Below are 20,997 nucleotides of genomic sequence, written 5' to 3'. Positions count from 1 at the left end.
GTTTCAATGCCTTATTTTCAAGCTACATTCATAGTCCGTCTCTATAAGTTGGAGAAAATGAAGGCCATGATAGGGGAAGGATGTCAAAATCAAACCAATCGATATCGGCAAAGGGGACCACAAATGCACTTAAATTAATTTCATGTTTTGATCTGTTCCTTTTTTTTGGGGGGGGGGGTAAATATATATTTATTCATAAGAAACCTGAGGAGTGGCCGAGCAAAGCTCCAACAATCACCAGTTGGAAATAGGCCACTCAACCTTGTTTGTAAGGTTGATTGCCTTCCTAAATAGGATATCCGCAATTACATTGGATTTTCTAGAAATGTGCCTTGCTCCAAAATCCAAGAATTTAAAGTCTAGCATTCTATATATCCTAGACTATAGGTAGAATATATGGGAGAGGTATGGACTCATTCAAAACCAAATTGATTAGATCCTAACATCGAGTGAACCTCCACATGTTCATAACCTTCTCCAATTGCTTCCAAAAGTCCAACGTGCATGGCAAGGGCTTCACCTTCCAATGGGAACATAAAACTTTGTGGATTAGAGACTGCTAGCAGAGGTTTTCCATCACCTCCTCTAATAAGAACTCCCAAGCCACATTTTTTTCTTTTGGCTTCCGAGAGGCATCTGTATTGATCAAAACAGAATTTTGTCTCCAGAGAAATCTTTGTAATGGGTTAGCTTTTGTATCATTGTTCACACCTCTTTTTTAAGTTGAATTGTGCATTTGTGAGCTTTTTCTTGTGGTCCCAGCATTCGCCATGGGTACTAAAGCTTGTTGAATAACCTCCTCCTCTGTCTATGTACGGTTACCAACAACTCTATCATTCCTTGCCCTCCATAGATTCCACACAATAAAGGCACAGAGACTTCTTAGTTTTGTTGCTTCTTTCTCTCCCATTACATCAAATCGATCCCAAGCTTTAATCCATAGATTCCACACAATAAAGGCACAGAGACTTCTTAGTTTTGTTGCTTCTTTCTCTCCCATTACATCAAATCGATCCCAAGCTTTAATCCATTTTTCTATGGACGATCCTCCTTCATTAATGCACCATGTTAGAGGGCAAGCATAGTACACTTATCGTGCCAGAGGACAATGGAATAAGACATGCTCAATTGGTTCCTCTACTTCCCCACACGCCTCACATAAAGTCTCTATGTGCATATCACTGATTTTGAATCCTTGGGCTGTTGCCAGACCTTCATTTGCCTCCATGGTTGGCAGTGTTTCTGCATAAACTAACAAAGTGCAAAGATTCCCATCCTTTTGCCTGTCTCATTCTAGGAGATAAGATCTACAAAGAGCTCAACATAAAAAAAACCACTAGACCAGGCAATTCAAAACCAACACAAGAAGTGTATTGAGAATAGAATCAATTTGATAGATTTTGTGTGCCAAAAATCTAAGACAGAAAACTTTAGTATATGATTTGAATCTCCTTTTTTAATGTGGGTCAAGCTTTTACACAACTTGTGGAAAAATACGAGTTTTATAAAGAAAAGAAGAAGAAAAAAAACACCCTTTTCGCTCATTAATTTGAATACATCTGTAAAGTCTTCATCTGTTGGATAGAAACTCACATGGTGAAATGAATTTAGATTGCCATGTGATTATTGATATGATTTTGAGCTTTTGAGACATCTTTCTCAGAAGTATCACAAGATTTTGTCATGATCTTCCTTGTTTCTTCATTGATTCACTTAGTTCACTTTAAGTGATAAATTCTCTCTTTATGGCTCTGTCCTATATTCTGAATTAAAGTAATTGTTGTAGGGCATCTTGTCCCAAGAAAAAGAAAAAGAAAAAAAAGTAATCTTTATTTTAAGATGAAAGCCTCCATTCTTTTGTTCTTGAATTTTTTTCCTGTAGCCTAGTTGGGTTGTTTTCCGCTCATGGTTTTCGTTTTCAACAAATTATCTTTTTATAAAAGGTAAATATAAATAAATGAAAAAATAAAGGCAATCTTGAAAAGCATAAATTAACTATGTAAAGTGACATTTTGATGATTGGGCCAAACCAACTTTGGCTATGGTACCAGTTCCCTACTTTGTGGAAGGTGCAGAAAATTGTTACCTTTTAACTTCAAACGAACAATCCAGCAGAGAGCAGACACAAGCTTCAAGAACACTACACAAGAATATAAGCCCATAGATTAACAAAATAACCCATTGGAAATGAAGTGTGACCTCCTAGATTAAATCAGGTTTAAGACATTTCAAATAGGAGAAGAAACCAAAAACAGTTAAAAGTGGATTTGTACTGTTGAGGAATAGAGTGTTTCTGTTAATAAGGAATCTAGTTATTCAGCTTAAAAGAGGTAAAAGCAATAATAATGTTTTGGTGTAAAAAGAAATTATTTATTCAAAAAATTTAGGGGGAAAATGTCTCCAGACCTGGGGATTGTAGGATTTACGATGAAAAAAAGTGGTAAAATCCACCAAATTTTAGACAACTTCATCCTAGAGGAGCCAGATGCAAAGAAGTTAATCAGGTAATGTCGAAAAAATGTTTAAAACTTATGTATAAATATATGATTTATTTATGTCGTTTTATCTTATGATTTCTATGATAGAATTTAGGTCATACATCAGATAGTAAGGAGTTGGTTATTTTATTTATATATAATAAAAACTATATAATATATCTTTAAGGTTAAGAATCACACTCATGTAAGTTTCCATTCAGAATTGAGATAATGACATGCAACTATTGTACATAACCACTAGCTAAAGGTTGTTAAACTTTGTCAAAGACTACAACAGCATTTCTACAAGCCTCCATTTCTAATGCTATTGTTCAGAAATCATATTCCCATAGTCCCCTGACCTCCCATATAACTCTGCCACCTGCTTGGTCACTTTTTTCATATTTGACTTTTGTACCACACCATTATGGACCATTAGAAAAGATTATTTATTTCCACTAAACCCACTTTTGAAGGATCTTGAGGCATAAGATCTGATTCCCTTCATTCAATTATGATCATTCATTAACAATTATTAAAATCAAAGCTAAATAACTTATGGTGCTAACAATAAAAGTTTTGTCTTGACTGGTGTGAGGAAGAAGAAACCATCATAGAAATTCCCTTAAAAGACTAAGTTAAACAAGAGACTTAAACATAGACTCAAAGTGTTTAACAAAATTAATAGAACAACAAGTCAACAATTGAATCCAGACCATGTTCAACCATAGGCTAATTGAAAATCAAAGTACACGAAACAAAACCTATCTTACTCAATTAAAGACACTACAGAGTTATCAACACGCAATGCAGAATTCTGAATTGAGATCCTCTACCTCAAGGTGAAGTGGGCTATCTCTTAATCTCTGACTTTCTGTTGGGTTCTCTTCCTGTGTCTTCTTCTGATCTAGTCGTCTCTTTGTTTCTTCCCTGTTGATAGTCTTCTGGTTTGGAAGTTTAAACTCTCAGTCCCACACTGTACATCACTGTTTGGTATTAATTGCTTTACCATTTTTCAAACCCAGATCAGATTTCCATCATATCATAGCCTACTAAAACAAGGAAAGAAGAGTTATTAGTCTAAGCAAAGTAAGCAGCAGCTTGTGCTTTAAACACATGGGGACACACATTAAAAACTGAGAGGGATGTGCAGGTCCCACCTTACACAACTCTAGATGGAGTCCAAATTCTTTTTTTGGTGTAAGGTAAAGACGCATGTAGATCAAATTTCAAAAATCACAACAATCACTTCCAATATCTGATGAGATTTGCATTCACTTCTACCAAGAAAACAGTCGCATTGCATTTATGAATGAATTTCTATTGCGAATTTATCCAGAAGTTAAATAAAAAAAATAAAAAAATTCTATTGCATAGATGAACAATCTGAAGATGACGAACTAATCTTGATTTAAATCTCCAATTATATTCGTATAACAAACATATTTACATCTCCCTACAATTACAACATTTCAAATTCCAAGAGGAAGGGGAATAAGAACCCTAATTGGAAAGGAATTCCTGAACAAGAAAGGGGATTAAGAGCCCTAATGGGAGAAGATTATACAATTTTGGAGGACAGAGAAATTTTCCGGTTGATCTGGAGGTTAGGGTAAAAACCTATTGACGTCATCTTCTCTTGATTTCGCTCCAGATTCTGTGTCAACGCCGACGCCGGAGGTCGCCGGTAATCCACCGCACTTTTGACACATGGTGACGACGAGAATCTGACGGCAAGAAGGACAGGAAGAATGGGACCCAAGCCAGGTATCGATGCATCCGACGTGGAAGGTGTGACCACACTGAGGCAGCATCCGGATCTCATCTCCATCCACGAAATCCGTCAAGCAGATAGGGCAATCTGCAACTTTTCCGTTCACGTCAACGTTGAAGGTGAGCTTCGGAAGTGCTCGAAGTACTTTCTTCTTCAGTCCTTTATTCGCCGAAGCACGCGGCTGTGACCGTCCAGCTTCACCGGAACTGTCCGAAGCGCGGCGGATCCAGGCGCAGCGAGCTACTGCTATTAGGCCTACAACACAAATTAGGGCACAAAGGAGAGCTGCGAGAATGACCACGAAATCTGAGTCGACGTTGATGGAGCTCGGTGGTTCTGCCGGCAGCTGCTTTGACGAGGAGGAGTTGTTGATGCTTGTTAGGTATCTTAACGGCATGGTGAATCACTGAGAGATCTCAGAAGAGAGAGAGAGAGAGAAGAGAGAGAAGTTAGGTGAGAAGAAGAAGAAGAAGAGAAGTTGTTGGGGTTTCTTTCTTCTATGAGATTTTCTTGAACTTCTCGTTTCATAGAATTGCAGTCAGTAGCTTCTGGTCTGGTTGATGCAAGAGACGTTTTTATAGGGCAGATAAGGAACAACCGAACTACTAACTGTCTGGCCGCGTAGAATGCCCAACTACACTTTTTGCATTTTTGTTCAATGAGAAAAAATATATTTTCAAGAATTAACCTTTTTGATTCTATTTTATTGGCTGCTAACAGGGATAGTAATGAAAAAATGTTGATTGCTACCATTTCTACAAATAAAATATTATACGTGACTGAATCTTATAATTTATTGGAAAAATCTTTCAAAAAGAGAAACCATAAATGTCAATGGAGAGAAGCTTAAGTGGAAAGTTTGAAAATCTCACTTCTCAGTGAATCGCGAGTTCAACCCTTGAAAAGTCCATTTGTATCCGGAAAAAAAACAAGCTAAATACGTAACTCTTTCATCAGTGACCGAGTAACAAAAATATTCATAGTATCGAGTTCCGTTTTTTACAGAAAAACTTTCTCATGGGCGTATTGATCATTTTTTATTAGCTAAGTTTTATTCCTTTGTGTAAGAGCTTTCTCACACTGTCCTAATCATTTAGTGTATCTTGGTCTCTCGTCTGTGCATGTACCAATATCCAGTCTATTCATTGTAGGTATGTGATATGTGTTCCAACATCACATCAAAAGATTGAGGTCTATTTATAAACCATATTATTTTAAAAAAAAATTAATCACGACTCTTTGATGTGACTTATAAATAAATTATTTTAATCATTTGATGTGATGTTAGGAGTTAGGACACATGTCATACATTTATAAAGAAATAGCTGGTTGGTGTCACTATGTCAAAAATGGATTGGACAAATTTCCACATTTGCATTGCTAATTTTATCCTATAGAATGGTAACCTTGTTTTTCTTAACAAATAACAAAAAAATTATTATTTTAGATGTACATCATGTACTTCTATTTTCTTTGATAAAAGGAGACTACCCTAGAAATTCATGTTTGAACATCTTATTAATATCCATGTTTAACAAGAGGTTTGAGTTCATTCCATTCCATGCTATTGCATCCCTTGTACTTTGCTTACCTTATTTGAGAAAAGAACCCTTAGAATCTTAGAGTTCTATGACTTGAGGTCCAATTCTAAGGTAATTAATTTGATATAGTTCCTAATTTATGGCTAGAAACTTTAGAAATTTAGTGTTTTTTTATATAAGGGTTAATTCTAGGGTTTTTGGAATGATTCAAACCTTTATTCCATTATCTCAAGTAGTTGATTATTGGATACAACACTCAAATAAATAGTAGGTAGAAAGATGGTATACATTATATGGAACACCTTGAAAGAAAAAAACAACATTGCTATTCTCTTTATTTTTATCCTAGAAAAGTTGGTATTATGGAGATACCTACTCTTGTTAGCAAATAGAAAGAAATACAAAGCTCTTTTTTATTTAAGATTTCAAGCATTAAGCATGACGCCATTTAGTAAAAATTAATATTATAAATTAATAATTACATACAATAAATAACAAATCAGAGTGGCGCAGCGGAAGCGTGGTGGGCCCATAACCCACAGGTCCCAGGATCGAAACCTGGCTCTGATAGAGTGGCTTCCAAATGATTTTTTTATTTTTATTATTTAGTCCAAGAATTTTAAGTCTCATTAATAAGTTCTTATTTCAATAAACGATTTAAATTTTCTTCAAGAATCTAATCATGCTAAGAGACTGTACTAGTTATCTCGAAGAACACAAGAGTCGAGTAAGGATTGGATGAATAGAACACAAGAGTCGAGTAAGGATTGGATGAATAGACAGTGCAGGATGTGAACGGTTAGCGGAAGAAGTTGAAAGATGACAGAAAATGGAAAGCTACCCACCAAAACAAATGTCTTTCGGTAGTATTATAATGTGGCATTATTCATGCACGATGATTTCTATGAAAAGATCGTAAGATATTTTAACTTAAAAATGATGAAATGTTTGAACCCTTTTCCCTTCAAAAAGGCTGGAGATCTAAGTTGTTAAAGTATGTTAATTTAGACATATACATTTTATTGATACCAATCAAAATCACTAGCACTCTTCATGATGGTTTTTTGGTCCCCCTCATTGCTCTTTGTTTCATAGACAAAGTACTCATTTTTTTCTTTAAAATTTAAACTATATTTATTCTTTCATATGAACATTTTTCTTTTCAAGGGTAATATTAAAAAATAGACATTTTATTGATTTTAATAAAAGAATAATTATACATGACATGAAACATATTTAAGTATGGGTAATAATTCTTGTCAATTATAGTACAATATATAAAAAAAAATGCGTCAGTGTGTCTCGCAACCTTTCCCACATAATAAATAATATGGTTCGCGTCAATATTCTTATAAGTATGTCAGAATTATTCGAAATACTTGACACTCTCATCTTCTTTTTTTCCCGTGAAGTGGGATGGGTTTTGGAATGGAGAAAGAGATTTGATTACTATAAAATTGCATAAATATCTCTATAAAATTATTTTTTTATATGAAAATCCCCATAAAGTTCATGTTGCAACTTGCAACTTCATCTAATTTTGTCTACTTTCAGTGCCCTTATAGTGGTGATTTTATAAAAATTTGAACCAAAATTATTTAAATTTAATTATAGTGATAATCTTACATCAAAAGTTTATAGTACAAGTCAGATTCTAAGAATGAGAAGGGTCTGGGTCAGGCATCAATCTTTGTTGTCTTAGCTTTCATGAAAATGAATGTAAACTAGGAACTCCTTCCATGTGAAGTTTGTCTCAACAATGCCCAGTTGGCCCTACCTTACTTACAAATTGCTTTTGTTCCAAGTCATCCAGCCATGAGTGGTTACCGGCCATGATGTCGAGCTCGGAATCAACAATGCCATCTTTGCTAGTTTATCGGCCAGGACATTGGCCATTCTAAGAACATAACAAAAACTACAACTCTCAAATTGAGAGCTAGAAAAATAGACATTTGAAACTATAGCTTGGACTCTTAAAGGAGTTGGTTTGTTGCTGTTATTTAGGATTGAGATCAATTCTTTGTTGTCTGCCTCAATCACCGATGTCAAAATGCCCAACTCTAAAGCTTCTCGTAGCCCTTCATGAACTGTCATTGTTTCACCATTTAAAATATTCAAAAACTCCACAGGAACCGATTTTGCAAGCAAATAATGATCCTCCTCATTTCTTATAATAACACCTAGACCGGATTTGGCTATGGCCTTGCTAAGAGTAGCATCTATGTTCACCTTAAAGGGACCTTGTGGAGGAGGTGTCCATGAGACTGATTTGTTGACTTGTAGCCCCTTTCTCCGCGACCCATTCTTGATTGAGTTGTTGTCTATAAATTCTTTTGCATATCGTGAAGCCTTTGTTATCACCTCCGCTGATTGAATACGACAACGGCCTTTAATGACTCTTTCATTCCGTGCTAACCACAACTGCCACATTATAAAAGCTGCTAAACATTCGGATTGCTGCCCCTCTGCCTTTCCATTTATTGAAAAGAATTTTCATTACGCAACCCACCCAGCCATTGGCATGTGTGAATCCATATCCATATTTTTACTTAATGAACTGCTACAACCAAGTGGCTCTAGCCAAGGATGAATGGAGATTGAAAAGATGTTATATGCCTAATGGTGTTCAATTTAGTGTCTAGAAGTTAGATCTAGCTAGCTTAGTGTGAGATAGATTAAAGAGCTTGATTCTATATGTTTCATCAGTTTTGGAGTTTTTGATGCACTGGTTAAATACTTAACATTTGGTATAAAAATTGACACCACATTAAAGGTTCAAATCTCATAAAAGAATATCTAGTTAAAAAGAAGTCCATAGATCTTCTTCCTGATTCCTGATAAGAAAGTTAATTAACCAAGTGCTTAAGGTCTATTGCTCCATCTTCCCTTTTTTTTTTTTTTTTTTACAGGGTTGTGTTTGGATAAGAAAAAGGAGGAATTTGAATTGCTCTTTATGGTAGAACCTATGCCCTTGCTCTCCAGAGAAGAAAAGGAAGTAATTTTCCCAAGGACTTATCCTCAGAGGACTTTTAACAAACACATTGGATAAGATAGTAACATGGATAATAGCATCATGGGGTCATGGGCACGGCTGCTGCCACTAAAAGCAACCGCCACATAAAAGAGTTAATCATCTTTGTGAATCTGAATGTGAATGAAGATTGGAATCCAAAGATGGGACCCATCAGATTTTGATTCCTATGCCAACTCATGAATGTGTCAATTACATCAAGATTCAAGGAAAGAAGCTAGTTGGCCTACTACATCTATCAACAAAAGCTCAGTTCCAAGTGGGAAAGGGAAATAATTAATTGGAATTTTCTACCAAATTTTTTTTTTTTTTTATTGAAATTTTATGTACAATTTTGATATGTATTCAAAACAGAACTTGGAAAAGGATTATTAGTGAGAGATTAGAAGGAAGAGAACAAACCAAAAATGGGAGTTGGAGTGGAGCTGTTATTTACTCTGCGCTACTGTTTATTGCTCTAGTTGCGATAGCGGCTTTTGCGGGCGATTCTGTAACCGCAGGCAGCCCAGGCCCGACTTAATGAAGGCCGAGTTTCTTTTTGTCTGGAGGGAATCATTTTTTTTTGACTGGTGTGTAAAAAGTTTCAAAGTCGATAAAACATGTTGAAATGCTTCTGCAGTCATCTTCAATGGCTCCCACTCTAAGCAGCTCAGTAGCAGTAGATAGTCGTCTCCAAGAAGCTGCAAACTGCTCATTTTTTTACATTTTTTGTAAAGCAGCAGATAGCTTTTCTTGACAATTTTCACAGCTTTCACACTACTGCAAGTAGCTTTCTCTTATGCTGATAGCTCTGAAGTTAATAAAATAGATCGAATCAAGCACTTTAATATATTTGTACTAGACTCGCCCAATTTAACACGTATAACTAAATTGGACCCCATTAGTCATTATAACAAAAGCTCTTCGAGACTTGAAAACGATAAGTCACAACCGCGCACGCATCCTTCTTTGTAGCACAGCTTTGATTTTTCTCTTTAGGAACATGGTCATCCACTTTCACTACCATTCATAAATAGAACAGAAGAAACTCTCTTTTTTTAGGAAGAAACTTGGAAGCCTACATAAAATGAAGCTTTTCTAGTGCTCATTCTTTTCCTCACATGGTGGAGTGGAACATGTTTGTCTCTCTTCCTCTATTAAAAATTTTCTTCATTTTGAAAACCCAAAGCAGAAGCAAATGATATGATGAGTGGGCCGGTTATAAAAGATTATTGTCCATAGAAGATGCATTGTAAAGCTTGCTTGTCAAAGTGCCACAGCACTAACTTTTTCATATTCATACCATATGGTATGAAACCTAAGACTAATACCCACAAGATTTCTATATAAAATACACACTACTTTAAGGTAATGGGATCAGATCTTGGCCATCTGAAAGTCAATTTTAATACTATTCAAAGGGAAATTTAAATATAAAAAAGAGGTAATGGAAGTACTATATTTGGTGATAGAGACCCTAGAGATTAGGTCAAGTGAGGTCTAATGCTTCACATGCCAGCCATGTATCAGCACTTGTATAAAAATATTTTTTAATACTCGGTTGTCTTCACTTAGAGTTGGTATCAGAGCTAGAGTCAGTTTACAGTGTATAGCTCAGAGGATCATCTTGACGTCTATACTGTACTCAACTACTTATCTGTGGATTGAAAACTACATCCCCAGATTTGCATCACTTGCTACATTTTCTTTTACGAATCATCATGACGCTTTTCAATCGATGTCGGGATCGGCCGGTCCCACCATTTCCAATCTCCATATGCTAATTTCTACTCATTTAGGACTTCCTTCCTAACACAAGTCTGACCCGTAAGAAGGCCAAGTCCAAGTCCAAGTAAACTTATAAAGCTTTTTGACCGCCGGCCAAGGGAAGGAGCCTTCCTTGGGGCACCTTATGTCTCATTTCACACAACTTTCCGGCACTGGATCATATCTAACCACCTTCCTAAAAGATGAAATAATTAAATAATATCACAAGTGGCAAGACTAAAAAGTCTAAACTCTTATCTTATTTACCTAATTAAAAAAGAAAAAAATATTTAGAGTGTATGGTGGTTGATGATATGATATTGTAAAGATTGCCAACAGGAGCCCTTTCACTTAGTGAAACTTGGCATGGGTGGGTCCATGCTGTTCTCTTTCCTGTTCTAACTGAATAGATCTCATGTAGAATATCCAGATTCCTTCCCACTAATGTTAAGGGAAACTCATTTGCCTTTAATCAACTTTTTTATTCATTTTTTATTTATTATTTTTATATATATTTAGAGAGGACCTAAGTCATATTGAAGCTCTTAAGAAATGTTACCTAACCAGTATTGTTTTTTAAGTCCTTGTTGGTTCTAGTAGGGTGTTAATTTGCAATTCAAATCGTTAAAATCAAATCAAATCGAACCAACCCATTGTCGCCTAAACTGGCTCAAACCAAATCTTAATGGGTTGTATTTGGACTGAGGGGGCAAAGTCCAAATGGTTTTTTATTTGTAATTCAAACCGTTAAAATCAAACCAAACTGAAACAATCCATTATAGCCCAAATTGGCCCAAACCAAACCTTAATGGGCCGTGTTTGAGATGAAGAGGGAAAGCCCGAATGGTTTTGCACTTGTCCAGGCCAACCCGTAATGCCTGTTAACTTGTTAGTTCTACTAAGATATAGTTTTGAAGAGATTTGTTAAAAAAAAAAAAAAGAAAATAAGTGAAAATTTCAGTAGACTAGTTTTCCATTCAATAGCATCTACATTTATGTAACATCCATAAGTTCAATTTTGAGCTTCAGCCCTCTAATATATTTCGAGTTTAACTTACACCCAATGGCATAATAATATATTTTGCTTCAAATGTTCCCTATTTTCTACTCAAAATCTATTGTTTAGTAATGGTCTCTCAATTGTTCCAACCCAAATCCAAACCATTAGTATGAACAATAGCCAACCTGAACCCAAATAGCACCAAACCAAAATCGTTATTTTGCAAATAAGCTGTTTTTGAGCTTAGTGTTTTTCAGTCCAAAAACGTCAAGGCCAAACCGAAACTGCCGCAAACCCAGCCGTTAACAACTCCTAGGTCCCAGTCTAGTTGATTGGAAATTATTGGCATCCAAATTAACAGTCTATTGATTCATGAGTACCTGTATTGATTCCTGCAATGAGCTTTGTAGCCTCCCAATTTTGAGGTAGGATGGGGAGCCACTGTTTGACATTTCTTTGAACACAACTTATCTTTGCTGGTGACAATACATCAGGCCCTGACCAAGGGGTTGTAGCAGCAGAGAACAGTAAGATTCGGATATAGAACTGGAGGGATGATCAAAGATTTAGCTACTACCAAAATCTAGTGGGGTGGCATGGTCATGGGGGACATTCAGATTTCTGCTTGATAATCATAAGGATAGTTGTAGCTTTTGGATATTTAAGTTGCAGGACAATGGTTTTGTTGGACTTACTTCTGCCTTGGCAATGAAACAAGAATCGGTTGGAGGAGGAGGGAGTGTGGCACCATGCTCTCTCTTTATTAAAAAGAGAAAGGCTTCCAGCCTGCAATGGTTTTTGAAAACTGTGGCCAAGTTTGCAAATGCTCAAGTTGTATACTGGGTTAGGTAGGAGGACTGGACACCAATTGGTCCTAAAAGTCAAGCTTGAATTGGTAGTATCACAGAGGCAGCCCTAGCAGATTTCTCAATCCATTTGCATTGCATTGAAGTCCAGAGTGATGACTTCAAATGGTGAAAACAGGATTAAGCTTTATCTGTAATCTAGTGGCCTTGTAAAACAGGCATACATCCTCCTTGGTTACATGCCACAACAAGATGAACTTTAGTTCACAAATTTTGGAACTAAGAGGCTTCAAAATCAATAGTAGTGTCTATGTTCTAAGATTTTAAAAAATAATAGTAACTGAAGACCTGAAATAAATGAAGGTTTTCGTAGCCTGTATCTTGGCCAAATGCTAGCAATCAGGATAGAATTTTCATCTCAACATAACAAAGATTTACCAACTGCTAACAAACTAAATTTCTCTTTTACAGATCATATCTCACATACCATCTGCGGTTCATGTCTACATTGAGCGTCCAATTGTTTTCCCTCACCTGCAAATATGGTACCTGCAATAAATCAAAGTACCAAACAGACTTAAAGACTGAAAGCAGAGGTGAACAAGCAGTTTTTTTTAAGTTCAACAGTTAAGTAGACAATCTTTACAGGAGAATGATACTCCATTCATCCCAGTAGCAAGAACTATCCTGCTTTGGAATTGCAATCCAAATAGAATTGCTCAACAAACGCGCATCGAGAATGGAAAACTGAAACAATTATTAGAAAAGGAAGGAGAATCTTTCCACAAGTAGTTCAAGGAAAAAGCAAATAGCACAATGTAGTGACATTAGGGTTGCAATATTTGCAAACATTAGCTGGGCATAACTAACATAGCTTTAGAGATGCCACACAGAGATCTGCTTGACCTTTTGAAGAGTCATACCTAGGGAATCTCCTCCAGCTAATAGCTACCAGGAAAAGATAAATTACATATCAATCTTCAACCCTTGTTTCCAGCTAAAAACCAGATAAAAGGAAAATCTCATGTAACTCCTTATCACGCAGGTCCTTTTGTGTGATTTTTACCAGAACAAGGAAGCAAAAGGAGCCTTGCATAAGTTGTCTACTTAGAAAGTAATAATAAGAAAAGAACACAAAACTTTACCCCCGCAAAAACATATCAGAAAAGAGGGTGTCCATTAACTTCAAGACAACATTGGAAAGCTTCGCATTCTAAGTAACAGGAAAGCACATGCAAGAAGGAACGAGGGTTAACATGCCCTTTGTAGGAACCCTTGCCCACACACCAATCTTTTCACATGGGGAAGATGAACGCCAGTTTTCCCAAGGGATAGATAGGTTCCATAAATAGGCCACAAGTCAAATCCAATGGCCCATTTTGGCTGTATGGTTCACCTTGTATGCAGCTTCTTGTGTTGTTTTCACAATGCTCCTGCTATTTAAACAGTTTCCAAAGTAAAATAATGGTAAGACATGATGACAGCCTAGTCAAAATTTAATACCACTGCATTTGGTTGATGTCATGGCAGCCACTTGACAGGTTATATAAAGGTTTTAGTTTACTCTTTCTTTCTTTTTTTCTTGGTATTTTCCACAATTGGCATGCCAGGACACCAATACAGAAAACTTCAAAGCAATGATGAGCTATGCATATTTGTGTTCCTATGTTCACGTGCATACCTTATTGAAGATTTCATAGCCAACTTTGAGCCTTACATCTTGGTCCTTTTGAAAATTAAGTATACTCCAACTTAATTCTGCAGCTCCTCTTGGCCTCTTCTGTGAAGGACATCAGATCATAGTGGAGACAAGTATCAGAATAAACCAATCGTGTGAAGGGTACAACCCTCTTTATCATTTACTGTTGCATTGTACCCAACCAGAGGTATGAAACCAAGATAAGAAAGATGCATAGCTACAGGAACTATACAATGACCCCAAAAATCAATGGCATTCTTTTCCTTGCTAGTAGGACTTCGATTAATGCAGAAGGAGAAAAGCACATGATACCATCAAAAATACCACCATCAGACTCATGAGGCAGCAGTTGAAGAGAGATTCAGTGGTACAAGTAAGATATTACCAGAAACTGGATGAAGATTGCACAAAGAGAAAAATCTGTTGGGAGCCAGGCCCCTCTGCGCAATTAGGCCATTCAATTAAAATTAACCTCTGGTGCATCATCACTGAATCTGGGGCAGGCAGAACTTGACATGGGAAGTATGTCTGCACTAGGTTCACTTGTTTAGGTCCAGTAAGGTAATAAATCATTCACAACAGGAACTAGATCATCAGTTCCAATGTAAATAAAGCATCTGTTTTAGCATTAAGTGGTCGGTGGTTAAAGGTTATTCAAAAATTGAGGTTGAAGAGTTTTATGTCTTCATGGGTCACACCAATATGCCATGGAAAGTTAGCCACGTTGTGTGTCTTCTTTCTATTGTACTTACCACTCGTCCAAGATTGCCTAATTCCATGAAAGACAATCTGGCCAGGGAAGGGTCATCTAGAGATGTGGTTTAAGATAGGGCATTATGCATTACTGACACAAATAGATACACATACACATCTAATGGAGCTCCCTGCTCCATCATTCTTAGTATTCAGTAAAATCACCTTTTTTAATTATTTTTCAACTTTCAATATGAATCTAAAAGGGTAAAAAGGCAAAAAGATCTTCAGGATTCAGGTAAATAATGGATTGCCAAGTCTTGCTCTAACCGGGTACCGTAGCAGATTGCCCTACTTGGATTCAGTCTGCCAATATCTATCACTTGAAGCTCCTTCAGGTATGGTTGATCTCTCTCTCTCTCTCTCTCTCAATTTTTCTTCTTCTTCTTCTTCTTCTTCTTCTTCTTCTTCTTTTTTTAATTTTTTCAGAAATCTCCTTGCTAATCAGTGGCTTCCGATGAAGATGAAAAAAGAATGATAATCTGGAAACTCTATTTTCCTTTTTCTTTTCTTTGTTGGTTCATTGTATTGTAGAATCAATTCGGATCCGGTTATAGAACACCACTTTGTTTATGAAGACAAAGGAGAAGATGAGAAAGAAAAAAAATTATGGAAAACGAAAAGGGAATGTAACTAGGTGGAAAAATGGTCTTTCTAAGTTCAGACTTAAAACTAAAAGTTGTGGGGACAGTTGACATATCTATATTCCTGAGGGGTGTTTGTAAGTAAAATCAATGTTTTTGGGGTGTCAGTTTGCCCTAGTTAAAAGGATATTTTTCTGGTTATGGGTCTTTAAGACCAATATATAGTGTTGCACTACAAATGTGATAAGAGAATCAGGGACCAGAAATTGCTTGAAGAGATTGTCAACCAAAGTTTTTTTACTGAATTCATTTGAATTGTTGAAAAGAACCCAGTAATGATTCAAAAAGTGCTGGAAGCATGCCCATTTTTCTGTTAAATTATCTTCAGGCCCAATCTTCTTTACCATGTGAAATGTAGTGAGCTATGAAGATCTCGAGGCCCAGACCCATCCAGAATCCCTGTAGCACCCAACAGCCCAATATTCACCCTGGAAACAAAAATCTCTAATTTTACTCCTGTCAAAGATAACCCTCAAACTGAGTTTTGACTGTGCTACGTATATCCCTTGTTATCTGAGACAATTTGCTGTATTTGCATCAGGTTCAAAAAATAATCATTAAGACAAGCTTTTGAATTTGTTGGAGAGGAATGAAGCACTCAAAAACCTCAGGTATCAACTAGGAGAGTTTATCCCATGTAGCCCGAGATCAGTAAGAGACAAGTAAGTTGCAATTTTGGGAGGTTGAACTAGTGTAACATCTAAAATCGCCATGATTTATTGTTTTGTCCAAGTCAACTGTCTATGTCAATGTTGATTCAGGATCGTATCTATACTGATCAGTCTTTTTACCAAATCTAACTCCAATAAATTGTATAACTTGATATTTTCCAGATTGCTCCAACATGCGAAGTGCCTTTTTCATAGACTGAGAATTCTGCATGAACTATGCTATCTAAAATTTGTTCTTAGTAATAAAATGATTCAAAACAAAGTCTTCAGTATTTTCAACTTTGTATCCTCTAAGGCAAGAAGAGAAGGGAAAAGTAAAAAAATCAGATTGACAGCTCTTAAATATATACTGAACTAAAAGTAATTTTTCTTCAAGTTTACATTTTCCAGCTCAGACCACGTACCTCCTTAAACTCTGTATTGCAATCATACCTCCCCTTGATAACAAAACTTAGTAGACCATTGTCTCTGAGAGGAATTTTAGTCTTCCCACGCGCTGTATATCTAGACTTATCTTGTTTGTCATACTCTAACCCAAAATCAAGGTTGGTTGAAAACTACAAAACAGTTAACCATCACATATCTTATCATGAGAAAGGAACAAGAAGGAGAAGAAACAATGTAGAGAAGTAGGAGGCACCTTAGGGGAAAAGTTTCTAACAACCCCACTAAAATAACCCAGATCTCCACTTCCTGCATCTAGTGCTGCATGGACCTGCCACAACAATCACCTTTATTGTTAACAACAAAAAAATGTTGAATAATAGCAAGTTATGTACACCTAGTATGTACTTTGAAAGTCTATTAGGAAACAAATGAGATAATGATAGCGATGCAGCCAATAAAACCTAAGGAGCATAAAGAATGAATCACTCCATAAGGACCTGCTCCCCCCCCCCCCCCCAAAAAAAAAAAGCCTCTCTCATCCTTTCCCGCCCCTCCCCCTCACCCTGCTTGGTCTGCCTCTGCCTCCTTGTTTCTGTGTCTGATCCTCCTGGTTGCTTTTTGTTTTTGTGGTTTGGGTTTCTTCCTTCCCCTCTGGTTGGGTTGTCTGTTTCCCTGGCTCTTTCGTTCCTGGTGGGTCTGTGGTGTTTCTGCCTCCCGGTTTTTGTGCGGATCTTTCGGTCTTTCAATCTGAATCAGCGACTCCTCTAAAATGGAGCACCTGAAGGGCTCTATTGAAATCCAACAGTGAACCTATATACTAGAGCAGTAAAAATCAAAAGCACTTTATGGGTGTACCATCTGATGCACCATGTGGGTGCACCCAAAATGAGAAAAAAAAATTGACCAAAGCTATCCATCGACTGGTTAGGAAAAGCTTCAAGATCTTCTTTGCTCCGCATGGTGGAAAAGGGGCTTTTCTAGTGTTGTAATGCGGGTGTGAATAAGACCACCACCTTTTTAACTCTATCGATACTTAAGGTGCTAACTAGTTTTCCTACAAGAGGAGTAGGAACCAAAAAATCATTGTAATTGTCATAGTTGTTTCGTCTCCAATAATACGATGAAGACCATACAGTAAAAGTTTCCTCCCTTCTAGGAGTTAGCACCAGGCCCATGAACTGCTATGGTGCATCTTTGTATTGGGTGTAAGGTAATAGTTAATAGGAGTATAGATTTCTTCATTTTTTCCCCTTTTCTCTTTTCTGGGTACTTTTGGGTACCATTAATTTTCCATTTCTTCTTTTGTCCTCGTCCCTTAGCAGTGCTCAACCATATCCAGTTTAAATACATCATACACGGTCACAGCTCCTAATCTTCCTTTATCATTCTAGCCATCTTATAGATAGCTTTCTCTTCTTTGTGCTCATATTGTCATAAAAAAAATCTTTAAATTTATTTTCCCTTGCTTTCCCTACAATCATTTTAGCTACATTTCCAGCAAATTTATACCTTATTTGATCCTCTACATCCTCTTTAGTTTTGCCATGTCTTAAAACCATCTTTCTTAGTCTTAGTAGCCACTTGAACCTCATCAACCCACCTCAATGTCTCCCAATTGGCATATCATTTTGCTTTCAAATCCTCTAAGGCTTCTTTAGCCAACTTGCTAGATGCTTGTTAACATCTCACAGTCCAACACATTGATGTAACCTTAGAAGTCCTACTTTCCTTGTTTGACCACTTTATTAGTAAATGAATTCAACCATTCAAGTAGTTTTTAGGCTCCACAACCTAATCTTAGGGCAAACAGGCTCCCCTATCATATGATTTTGAGAAATGAGGCACATATCTATGCCCACCAAACCTACGTTGAATGGCTAGGTTCTCCTCAGGTTTAACCTTATGCCCCTTTCAGAGCAATCTATCCGACCTTCAAATTAGGAAGAAATCTATCTAGTTGATATAACAACGACTTTAGCAGGTGATGTTCCTCTCTCTTTTCAAATGAAGTGTTCACAGTGGATGATCAAAAGCCACCAGAAAATCCAATATTTAAATCTCATTCCTTTCTCCAAAACCATTACCACCATAATAGCCTGTATGATCTCTCGTATGTGGCCAAGACTCCCCCCCCCCCCACCCCAAAAAAAAAAAAAAAAAAAAAAAATTCTATAAACATCTTTTCCCTTGAATAAAATCTCACTTTGATCCATCCATGTGTTCTCAAAAATATAACATACTATTTTTTTCCAATTTGACCTGGAGTGTGTAAATGCTATTTATATTAAGAACCTACTTCTCCCAGTCTTATAAATCCAAGACATCATTCTTTAGTTCTTAATCCACTACTATGGCCACTCCACAGGTTCGCACAACCAAAACCATGAGGGCAATTTGTTTCTTGGGAATTCTAACAAATACAAATCAACTTGAATCCCAAAAATTATTCCAAGTGAAGGAAGCTTAATCCACCAACCTGGATAATGATACATGATTTACATTAGCAAAACGGGAGGAAATAATCATCAGTTGGAAAGACCCACTTTAAAGAACTGAGTTGACGGCTGTATCTAATGACAGCAGCTTAAGCCTCTTTGTTGTAAAGGGACGAGGCCCTTGAGTGGATTGAGTGGATTATCTGGACCTGGACTAACGAGTGAGCTAAAAGAATGGTAGGGAATACGATAAGAAAAACAATTGGAGGCCTCAATATGATAGCTAGTTCCCAAAAGCATCAGCTACCGAGTGAGTTCCATTATAAAGTTTCTGATAAAATTCATTCTCATAAAACACAATGAACGAATTCAACAGAAACCACCATTCTATCAACAACAATAAAATCTTGTCCAGTGAAGCATAGGTAAGATTGAGAAACTGATGAAATCAAGAAAGAGGTCAGACACGGAACCCAATGGGAAACCAGTAGCAAACGCGAATCAAATTGTGCGAGCACAAAGTAACATAACGTGATAAGTGGGAGATGATTTACAAGAAAGGAACAAATAATGAAGAAATTATACTACTAGTAGTGCGGGGAGAAGCTAGAGAAGGAGAATATAAATAGAGTGACAGGTACCTGGATGTGATGGTTGGTGATGATGGGTAACTTCTCCTTGGCATGGATTCGAAGAGCTTTAGAGTCTCCGCCATATCTGAGAGAAGTCTCCATTTCTTCCAAGTTTCAGAGCTTCTGGTCAGACGAAACTGGAGATTAGAGAAAAGAAGAAAAACGAACCCTGTGCTTTAGTGTGAGAGAGAAGGTGTTCGCTAAAACTAGTACGAATTTTCAATTGAGATAGAGCGAATTTCCAGTAAAGAGATTCTTTCTTCCCCCACCGGTCAAAAAGTACGCCACACGGCCTGTTTGGCTGGAGGAAGAGTGTTTTCCGTGGAGATTTCATAAGTTTGGAATCTCCATTTTGGATGGATAATCGAAATCCGTTTTCATATCCGTATCCGTTTAGGGGTATCCGAATCAATCCGATTATTAATAAGATATGATTATGGTATAACCATTTTTTATCAATTATTATCCGAAAATATCTGATTAAGTTACTTTTTAATTTTTACAAAATTTTACCTGTGATATGTGACTATTTTTTCTAGATCTATTAAAATAACTACCAAAGTTGTTAAATTCTTAAATTTCAAATCTAGCCTTGACAAATAAAATGATAGAGAGGTAAATAGGCAAGGGTGTAAATGGATAACTGAAATTCGCTTTCAAATTCGCATCCGCATCCGTTTAGGGATATCTGAATGTGTGTCTGATTAGTAATAGGATGCGGATATGGTATACCCATTTCTTACCGATTATTATCCGTTCGATGAAATTATCCAATTAAGTTTTTTATTTAGATTTATTATTCTTATTTTTATAAAATTTTTATCTGTGATATGTGATTTTTTTTTTTTTTTTGCCAAATCTAAATTTTCTACTAAAATAGATACAAAAGTTGCTAAATTCTTAAATTTCAAACATAGTCCTCACAAATAAAATGATAGAGAGGTAAATAAGTAGTCGAAAACTTGTATTGAATCTATATTCATGCCTATTTAGAGAATCTACTTAAGAAAATAACTGTCCGGTTATCTTCCGAATCCATAAGGACCATAATATTATCCAAATCGGTCTAAATATGATAGGATGTGGATATATTATTACAACTATCCCATCTGAATCAGGTCCGTTTACACCCTATTCCATCCACTTTGATCCAGTGGTTTAGGTTGGGGTCGGTCCCCAAAAACCTTAGTACCGGTTCCTTTGTATCTGAAAATCCAAAAATGCGACCCAAAACCCTGAGTTCTCGATCCCCATGCTTGATAAATCATATTTTCTGATTTGATTTTCAGGAAGGAAAATTAACTTTTTTATTATTCGATCTCATTAAATCCTATTGTTACGGGTAAAATATCCAACCGCCGAGTCAGGCCGGTTCACCCAGCAAATCCACGAGAACTCTAG

General features: G+C 36.5%; 2 protein-coding genes and 1 non-coding gene across 6 annotated transcripts; 1 reads left to right on the top strand and 2 right to left on the bottom strand.

Annotated features, from left to right (window-relative positions):
* Positions 1-320: 320 nt before the first annotated feature.
* On the bottom strand, positions 321-4,817 carry LOC149014995 (RING-H2 finger protein ATL8-like). 4 transcript variants are annotated; one of them, XR_016173640.1, is made up of 3 exons: positions 4,098-4,817; positions 3,314-3,529; positions 321-2,140 (listed from the first exon to the last, which is right to left on the bottom strand). XR_016173640.1 is itself a non-coding variant. In XM_089157059.1 (2 exons), the coding sequence occupies exons 1-2, from the start codon at positions 4,646-4,648 to the stop codon at positions 3,520-3,522; spliced, it is 561 nt and encodes a 186-aa protein (XP_089013185.1). In that variant the 5' UTR covers positions 4,649-4,817; the 3' UTR covers positions 2,180-3,519. The 4 variants fall into 4 exon arrangements, 2 of the variants coding, with proteins under 2 accessions (XP_089013185.1, XP_089013184.1); XR_016173641.1 differs by having other exon boundaries at positions 3,314-3,526; XM_089157059.1 differs by lacking the exon at positions 321-2,140 and having other exon boundaries at positions 2,180-3,529.
* A 1,473-nt stretch (positions 4,818-6,290) lies between these two features.
* Positions 6,291-6,362, top strand: TRNAM-CAU (transfer RNA methionine (anticodon CAU)). The gene has a single exon. It is a non-coding gene; the product is annotated as a tRNA-Met (tRNA).
* A 5,759-nt stretch (positions 6,363-12,121) lies between these two features.
* LOC149014993 (outer envelope pore protein 21B, chloroplastic-like) lies at positions 12,122-19,802 on the bottom strand. The gene is made up of 5 exons (XM_089156829.1): positions 19,606-19,802; positions 16,783-16,857; positions 16,547-16,699; positions 14,057-14,155; positions 12,122-12,924 (listed from the first exon to the last, which is right to left on the bottom strand). The coding sequence occupies exons 1-5, from the start codon at positions 19,696-19,698 to the stop codon at positions 12,841-12,843; spliced, it is 504 nt and encodes a 167-aa protein (XP_089012955.1). The 5' UTR covers positions 19,699-19,802; the 3' UTR covers positions 12,122-12,840.
* Between the last annotated feature and the right edge of the window lie 1,195 nt (positions 19,803-20,997).

Source organism: Hakea prostrata, chromosome 5 (assembly GCF_041222555.1).
Source record: "Hakea prostrata isolate BN-2017 chromosome 5, UWA_Hpros_2, whole genome shotgun sequence".
In the NCBI taxonomy this organism is placed as follows: domain Eukaryota; kingdom Viridiplantae; phylum Streptophyta; class Magnoliopsida; order Proteales; family Proteaceae; genus Hakea; species Hakea prostrata.
The sequence above is the reverse complement of the archived record's forward strand: the minus strand, read 5'-3'. Positions and strand labels throughout refer to the sequence as shown.